The sequence below is a fragment of the Orbicella franksi genome, chromosome 15 (genome assembly GCF_964199315.1).
Source record: "Orbicella franksi chromosome 15, jaOrbFran1.1, whole genome shotgun sequence".
NCBI classification, from domain to species: domain Eukaryota; kingdom Metazoa; phylum Cnidaria; class Anthozoa; order Scleractinia; family Merulinidae; genus Orbicella; species Orbicella franksi.
Genome location: NC_138159.1, coordinates 6,888,058 through 6,897,200, shown reverse-complemented (window position 1 = coordinate 6,897,200; position 9,143 = coordinate 6,888,058). Strand labels below are relative to the sequence as shown.

Genomic DNA, 9,143 nt, shown 5'->3' with positions numbered 1-9,143 from the left:
AATGTAAAAAAAGTATAATGCACTCAATTAAATTTCTCGACACTCAGGAATAGATCAACTGGCTCAGTTTATGCATGGGTGCATAGCTAATAGAAGGGAATGGTTTTGAAACTCGACATAATTCTTTGTTGTATGTTTTTGGTCTCTTTTTTTGCCTCGACCGTGCACTAAAGCACAATAGTTGTTTACTCCATACCGAGGAACTAACCAATAGAAACGTTGGTTACGCAATTCATGCATAGTTTATGAGCGCAAAACAAAAGCTTGTGCACGGTCGTGGACCTTTCAACATAACTCTTGACATCTTTGTTTGTTCCTTTGATGTTTACCGGGCTTCATAACCATTCCCCTCTATTAACTATCATGGGTGCAGCTGTGGAAAAAAATACAGATTTTAGCACCTAAAGATCTATCACGACAACATCCAATAGTATGCGAACTTAACAATCGAATTTTATGCGTCTATAGCGTAAAACCAAAACAGACTATCCGACCCATTTAATCATCAGTTTAGCATTTAAGACCATTCCCCAGTATTGCATTGCGCATTCCAACTGCGCATAGTTTCACGCATGATTAGCGCGCGTGCATTAAAAAATGGCAGCTTTTTCTTTACGGCTGGACCTCGCCACGGAGGTAAATCGTCATTAGGGACTTTAAGCAGCGGGAACGCGGACGGCGACGGGGACGCCGAAACCTGTGAGAAGGCTGGGGAGAGAACGCCGTTGTGGCGGGAATTCACAAACATTAAGCGGCACCGTCGGAAACCGCGGTTTCCGCACTGAAAGCTTATTGACATAATCGATGTTCGTCCTCTGTTTATCAAGATGAACTAGGATCACTTGATTGAAAGAAGTTCGCAATCAACTCTTGATAATCCACGATGAAGGTGTGTTAAACGATCACGAACTTCTACTCTTGTACGATTTAAACAGGTCTAATGATTCCTTTCCTGATTTTAACTTCGATGGTTTGAAGACGACGAGTGCTGGTCTGAATTTCGCTTCCACAAACGCAACTTGCCCCTTCTCGCTGAGTTGTACAATGAAGTAAACGAACTTGTTATCAGCAGATGTTTAATCAGACTGGCGCGACAAAACAGTGTGCTGACTGATAAAGATCTAAGTAAACCACTGATCTTACGACTGAAAATGGAAACAGCTACGCAAGTTTTAATGGTGTCTACCCTTTTAAATGTGTTAGAATCTCACCATCATGAGCCATTTGACATTTGAGTACTTCTCGAAAGGAAAAATTTCGATTGAAATTCATGTAAGTTGTCTTTATTTACATTAGCTTTCAAAAAGATATTTCACGGTACTCACATGTTCGCCGACTGGCTTGAGTTCGCTTCAGATTTCTCGACGTTTCTTTAAAATGAAATATCTCACATAACAAGAGAAAACAAGCATTAAAGTTCCTCGAAATTAGTAACACGGGTTATTTAGCGTTGACACAGCAGAGGAAACGAAAGCGAAAACTCACGTTTTCAGACAACGCGAAATGAGCTTCACTCACGTCGGGCCCGAACGCAGAACGTCAACTTGTTTCCCGCCAGTCATGCGCAGTGGACCTTTTGGCTTTTCCCTGATCTTATGGCGTTCCCGTCGCCGTCCGCGTTGTCTTTGCTTAAAGTCCCTAATTTCTCGAAAACGAGGACGTTGATATATTATTCTTTTCTCTTGTTTTCAACTGAGTAAAAAAATTTCTCTATGTAAAATAGGCATGAACCAAATCTCAGTGTAAAACAAGAACAGTCGACGGAAAGGTGAATTTAGCAAGCAATAGTGACTAAAATCATAGTGCTATTATAACGATTTATTAGGTAGAAAGAAGGTGTTGTTGCTCCTAAACGAACGCGGGCACTCCTCAGTTTTATTTCAAAATTTAAGAACCTATAATGTAAAAAATCAATAGGCAAAGTTTGACAAACCTGTCAGTGCAGGTTGTATTCAGTGGAATGACCTCAAGATGTACCAAATAAGATATGGTTCGCCTTGACGAATTATTCGTCTTCTGTCGCCTTTACACTGATAGGCAAAAACAACAGCTCTGAGAAAACTTGCCCAAGTTCGTCCAGACAGCCAGAGAACGCGTCTCTAGAATAAACGGGACATTGTCTGCTCTACACAAATCCTCGTAACCAGAATTAAATGGTGTATCTTTACAACAGATCATTCCACGATGGAGTATACTTCAGAACAATTGAACTATTTTCGAATTTGTTACATCGCCTTCAACTTGGTTCCCGAAGGACTACGACAAGTCTTCAAGCAAGAATGGGATTTCCGTTACAGCCCAACGCTTGGAGAATGGAAGAACACGCCAAAGAATGGGTCAGAATTCTACAAGATAGAGTCTCGAAAAAGCCGTTCGAAGAATGCGCGATATCTGGCGACTATACAGAACGGTAGCACGGAAGAGTGGGACTGTAGCTGTTTGTTTATCGCGATCCTGTTCTCAGATAGCATTGGCACAACGCTGAGTGCAGCCATCAAGAAAGAAGTCGATGATCTTCGCTTAGTCCGAAATGACATTGCTCATGTCAGCGAGGCGAAACTTACTGATGCTGAATTCAGGGGTTATGTCGGAAGAGTGTTGCTGGCGTTCAACTCTTTGAGTCTTCCGATTAGTGATATAGAGGTGGTTAAAAACCAGACGAACTTTCCCACGGCAGAAGTAAACAACTTGATGGCACAGGTTGATAATCTTCAGTCGGAATTAAAAGAAGTCAAATGTGATTTACAACTGGCACAAGACACGATACAGGAAAAGGAAGAGCAGGTTGAATGTCTTACGCAAGAGATTAATTCCAAAATTGAATCTTTCTGTACTCTCACTTTCAAGCCATCTCACCAAATCATCAGACGTTCAAATGACGTCACAAGGGTTATGGCAAAAATGCAAGAGCTTGACGATGGAAGTAACGGAGCAGTCAGTACCATTTATTTATCAGGAAATCCTGGATGTGGCAAAACGCAACTTGCGCGTCAAATTGGAGAAGAGTTCTTTACAAAAGGATCAGGTGAAAGTGAAGGCTTAACTTTCGTTGCAACCCTAAATGCTGAAACCCTTGAAACGCTAGCTGACTCCTACCTCAGTCAGGCTAAACGTTTGGGAATTACTGAATACGCCCTCACCAAACTGGCTACCGCGGAAGAAGCCAACCCCAAGGAAAGAATTCAGCAACTCCGGTCTTTAATTTTCCCGCAGTTTAAACAGTTCTCAAAATGGTTAATAATAGTAGACAACGTTGTTAACCTGTCCTTGGTTTATGAGTACCTACCTCAAACCGCCAGTGAAGAGTGGGGTCACGGTCGGGTGCTGATTACAACTCAAGATAGCAGTGCCATTCCTACAAATGCTCCTCATACTTACCATGAGTCACTCAGTGAAGGAATGCAGCCCGAGGACGCAGTCGAGCTATTAAAACAAGTATCGGAAATGCCCAATAATAAGAAAGTTGAAACGGTTGCTGAGGAACTAGACTATCAGCCGCTTTCTTTAGCAGCCGCTGCATCTTACGTGCAATTTGTGAGTCGTTCCTCAACCTATGACTGGTCAAACTTCTTGACAACACTTGCGGATGTCGAACGTGAAGTAACAGAAGAACGTCTCACTCAAGTGAATCTTGCGTATCCAAAAAAGATGACTGAAGTAATTCAATTGGCAATAGATACAACTTTGAAAAAAGATGAAGTTCTTGGCCAAACATTTCTCTTTTTCTCGCTATGTGATTCGGAACCTGTCCCAATTCAAGCAGCTGTCAACTTTGTCAATAACCGCACCTCGCGACAGACGGACGAGTTAATCAAAGCAAAGATTTTAAACTCTTCCTTGATTATGCGTTTACACAGTGAAGATGAGGCACGCAGCTATTTAAGAGTGCATAACGTTGTTCATCGAGTACTCAGGAAAATGTCACTGATGAAGGTCACAGAGAAACATGAGTGTTTAGCTGTAGCAGTTCAGGTTTTTCAATCCTTTATTGAGTCGGAGCAAAATCGTTTACGTGAAAGTGGGGACGTTTGCGTATTGCTACGACGGATTACAACTCATTGCAAAGTGTTGTATGAAATTCTTACAAACACTTTTCCTACTGAAGGTCTTTGGGTGAAGGAATTAGCACCCTTCATTTCTCCTGACAATGTCGTTTCGTGGCTTTGTTCAACGGCCAGTGTGTTTTGTGACCTTACTAATTCATCTAATGCAATTCTATTTTCAACGTCAGCCTATGATTTTGTTCAATATACAAGTAGTACACGAGAGGGCGACATAATTAAAGCAAACGTTTTTCATGTACATGGGTCAACATTATCAATGAAATGCCAGTATAAATCATCAATATTGTGCCATGAGGAGGCTACCAAGATTTATACTGCAATTTACGGTAAGCATCATTGGAAAGTAGCCGCAAGTTATAACAACTTGGGAGGTGTTTATCAAGCTCTTGGACAGCACAATGAAGCCAAAGAATACGTGGAGAAAGCACTGATCATCGAGAAAACGATTTTCGGCGAGAAACATGCAAATGTTGCAAGAAGTTATAGCAACTTGGGAGGTGTTTATCAAGCTCTTGGACAGTACAAAGAAGCCAAAAAATACGTCGAGATGGCACTGATCATCAGGAAAAAGATTTCCGGCGAGGAACATGCTAATGTAGGAGCAAGTTATGACAACTTGGGAAATGTTTATCAAGCTCTTGGACAGTACAATGAAGCCAAAGAATACCACAGGAAGGCACTGATCATAAGGAAAAAGATTTTCGGCGAGGAACATGCTAATGTCGGAACAAGTTATGACAACTTGGGAGGTGTTTATCAAGCTCTTGGAAAGTACAATGAAGCCAAAGAATACGTCCAGAAGGCACTGATCATCAGGAAAAAGATTTTCGGCGACAACCATGCTAATGTCGGAACAAGTTATAACAACTTGGGAGGTGTTTGTCAAACTCTTGGACAGTACAATGTAGCCAAAGAATACGTCCAGAAGGCACTGATCATCAGGAAAAAGATTTTCGGCGAGGAACATGCTAAAGTCGGAACAAGTTACGACAGCTTAGGAAATGTTTATCAAGCTCTTGGACAGTACAATGAAGCCAAAGAATACGTCCAGAAGGCACTGATCATCAGGAAAAAGATTTTCGGCGAGGAACATGCTAATGTCGGAACAAGTTATGACAACTTGGGAAGTGTTTATCAAGCTCTTGGACAGTACAATGAAGCCAAAATTTACGTCGAGAAGGCACTGATCATCAGGAAAAAGATTCTCGGCGAGGAACATGCTGACGTTGCAGCAAGCTATAACAACTTGGGAAGTGTTTATCAAGCTCTTGGACAGTACAGTGAAGCCAAAGAATACGTCGAGAGGGCACTGAATATCAGGAAAAAAATTCTCGGCGAGGAACATGTTGACGTCGCAGGAAGCTATAACAACTTGGGAACTGTTTATCGAGCTCTTGGACAGTACAACGAAGCCAAAGAATATCACGAGAAGGCACTGATCATCACGAAAAAGATTTTCGGCGAGGAACATGCTAATGTCGGAATAAGTTATAACAACTTGGGAGTTGTTTATCAAGCTCTTGGACAGTACAATGTAGCCAAAGAATACGTCGAGAAGGCACTGATCATCGATAAAAAGATTTTCGGCGAGGAACATGCTAATGTCGGAACAAGTTATAACAACTTGGGAAGTGTTTATCAAGCTCTTGGAGAGTACGACGAAGCCAAAGAGTACGTCGAGAAGGCGCTGATCATCACGAAAATGATTTTCGGCGAGGAACATGCTAATGTCGCAACAAGTTATAACAACCTGGGAAGTGTTTATCAAGCTCTAGGACAATACAATGAAGCCAAAGAATATCACGAGAAGGCACTGATCATCAGGAAAAAGATTTTCGGCGAGGAACATGCTAATGTCGCAACAAGTTTTAATAACTTGGGAAGTGTTTATCAAGATCTTGGACAGTACAATGAAGCCAAAGAATATCACGAGAAGGCTCTGATCATCAGGAAAAAGATTTTCGGCGAGGTACACGCTGCTGTAGCGAGAAGCTACAACAACTTGGCTAACGTTTATCAAGCTCTTAAACAGTCCAGTAGAGGAGACGAGCGCCTTACGAACGCCAGAGAGATCCTTAAACTGTGCAACCAAACAAGGAGGACTGAGAATACATTCTTAGGTAGCAGCAAGTTGCCGCGACTTGAGAATTGTTGAAAAGTGCCTTAGACAGCATAACCAAACAGTGAGTAAGGATTGTTTCAGATTGTATTCTAACAATTTTGAGTGGGGATTGTGAGCCAACCCATATTTCCTACTGCCAAGTGTTAGACAGAGTGAGACCCGGACACAAAATTTTGAAGACCTGTTTGTTCTCTTGCTCGCACTTGGATTCCTTTTCTTTCCTATTTTGTTTTTTATTTCTAACGTCCTGTTATCTGACACGACAAGGGACTACAGATGAAAACCCTAATATTGATTTCCTTGCATGGTTTACACAAGTTTTGTAACTTCATCTGATTCAGTTACTTTTTAACTCAAACAGACTCGACGCCCCTCCCTCCTCCCCCTTCCGAGGGTGAGGGGGAATGTACTCTACAAAGCTTTATTTGGGAAGGCTCCGCCCCGAAGTCCAACCCCTTACCTTTTGTATACCGCTTTTACAGAAAAGGTAGCCCTATCGTATACCTTTAATTGAAAAAAGGTACCCCTATTACATACTCACTAAAGAACGCTGCATCCCTTTTGTAAACCATCTAATGAACAATATTACGGGAGAACATCAAGCATTACCACAAGAGATCAATCCAAGAAACATGTATTATTTGTTCAGTTCACGTTGTGGCGGGAGTCAAGATGATAGATTTCCCTCTTTCTTCATTCCTACCCTTTGATATACCTGAAGCGTGAAAAAGGTACCCCTTTGGGGCGGAGCCTCCTAGGATAGACCATTATAGCGAGAACACCCCACGGATCTCGGCAAGGGATATTCATATGAATTTGTACTTGTAACTGGTAAGGATTGATTTTATTGATTTTCATTGCAGTGAGGTTTCATCTTAGCAAACCTTTTTTCCATCAGAAGAGTACCATTCAGTGTATTTGCCCTAGGTATTGACCTTATAAATTAACAACGTCCTTTAAGGAAAGGAAACAAACAAACAAAACTGTCGATACTCTTCCAGTATGATCCCGAGCTAGCTTGGTTAATTAGGGAGATTAAGGAAACCACGACAGCAACGGAACGACAGCGTCACCAAACAAAAGGTTTAACGAGCAGAATTTTGGCTATGCATGTTCGTTTAAATCTTTGTACAATACTGTTAGCCATGTTTTGGCGAACATCAATTTGAAATAACCAAGTTCTGCCTGTTTGGAGAACGTGAACCATGACGGCTAATTCTTCGTATTTCCCGTTTTGGGATTAACGTTGCCGATACCTATTTAACTTGAACATGTTATTAGACCGATAGGTGAACTGAACAGATCCAGGTAATCTCGAAATTCGAAGACAAAATCCCAATCTCGCTTGCTGAGCTTTTCCTTTAGAGATTGGGACTATAGTAAAATCTAAATGTATTTGTTTTTCAAGACGTTTTCATCAGCGTCACCGTCGTCGTTGCTTGAGCTCCCTAACAAGAGATTTGTTATAGGACTTTCTGTAGTTAGAAGTAATCATGTAAGACCAACATTGCATCTGCTAAAGCATTCAAACCATAATTGTTTAAGCTAGGCGGCTTATGTTCGTGCAGACCTTTTCAGCTGCCATAGTGGCACGAAGACGTCAGTGTGAGTCCCCGTTCACAATACGTTGGAAAAATTTGAAAACGCAGCTTTATTCCTACGGGGAAGCCTACCGTCCACACCAATCCATCTCGAAAACGGAGCTTTTCGAAAACGCTCTTCAAACGGGAGGAATTTAAAAACACCGGGTTTTCGTTTCCGTGTGGAGGGAAAACATTTTGAAAACGGAGCTTTTCGAAAACGATGACGTCGCGATAATCATGTGATTTCCCTGACCCAGTTTTTCTCAAAAACAATCCAAAATGACCGGTGATAATTGCATTTGTAAATTCCTCCAGCGTAGTGTGGGAGGGGGTCTCAGTGTGACCGGAAACATTTTGAAAACACAGGTTTTTGAAAACGATGACGTCTTGAGCTCTTCTGCCGCACGTGATTGTAGCGTTTTAAATTTCTTCCTAGTGTGGACGGAAAACATTTGATTCTTTTTCGGATTGAACACTCTCTTTTCAAATTTCTCCAGCGTAGTGTGGACGGGTCCCGAGATGTTAGGAGACTGACAAGGAGCACAGAAAAAACAGGCAAAGTGCAATCATTTCTTGTAGGATTGTTTCCGTGGCAACCGTTATAAAGGTCAGATTAGCCAAATCACGGGTAATTGATTTCTTATTACAATGGTCAGTGATTTGGACTTTTGAAATAAGCGAAATAGTTGTCAGTAAAGTTTGACCGCATAATCAGTAGTGTGTGTAAGTTTAGCTGAAGTAACATACAAGGTTAATAAAGTAAAATGTATTGCGTAGTTCTCTCTCAATTCTTAGTATTGTACACCAGAGACCCTTTGGATAAATGGCGACTAAATTTGAAAATCAATACTTTGTACATCCTTAGCCACCCACTCATGTTTCCAAAAAAAGGATTTTTCACATGAATGTGAGGCTTAGGATGTATAAGTGTTGTTATTCAAATGTCAGCGCCATTAATGCAAAGGGTCCTTGCGCATGACCGCCGTGGATTTTTAAAGATTTTGAAAATGGACCGATGTTACGCAATATGAATAATTTTTCGTGTCTTGCATATAAACAGAGAACCACTTCCACACATCAAATTTATCGTGGCAAGGTAAACAAATAAGCGGGGTTTCACAAACATCGGTTGCAAAGACATGGAAGTCGGGTGATGGGACCCTAAGCTTGCCAATTTTTTGAAAGAAATGTATGCCAGGACTCGATGCTTGCTCCATGGCATACATTACTTTGTAAAAACTGGGAAGTTCCCATAGTTTCCAAGGACCCATATTTTCGTGACTTTGCAACGGGTCCTAATGAGCGGCGAGGCTCATTTTTTGTTTGAATGAAAAAAAAAAAAATCAGAAAAGCGTGACATATGTAAAAAGGTCC

At 41.4% G+C, this 9,143-nt stretch overlaps 1 protein-coding gene and 1 long non-coding RNA gene across 2 annotated transcripts in view; both read left to right on the top strand.

Moving 5' to 3' along the window:
* Positions 1-9,143, top strand: part of LOC145469839 (uncharacterized) — a 49,180-nt gene that overhangs the window by 15,437 nt on the left and 24,600 nt on the right. The window lies entirely within an intron of this gene.
* On the top strand, positions 2,185-7,162 carry LOC145469697 (uncharacterized). Its single transcript, XM_081453479.1, has one exon. It carries the CDS (start codon positions 2,185-2,187, stop codon positions 6,217-6,219), a length of 4,035 nt encoding a protein of 1,344 aa, XP_081309605.1. The 3' UTR covers positions 6,220-7,162.

What these genes read in the sequence shown, in the direction of transcription:
- LOC145469697 (XM_081453479.1), top strand. Translation starts at nt 2,185, where the DNA reads ATGGAGTATACTTCAGAACAATTGAACTATTTTCGAATTTGTTACATC.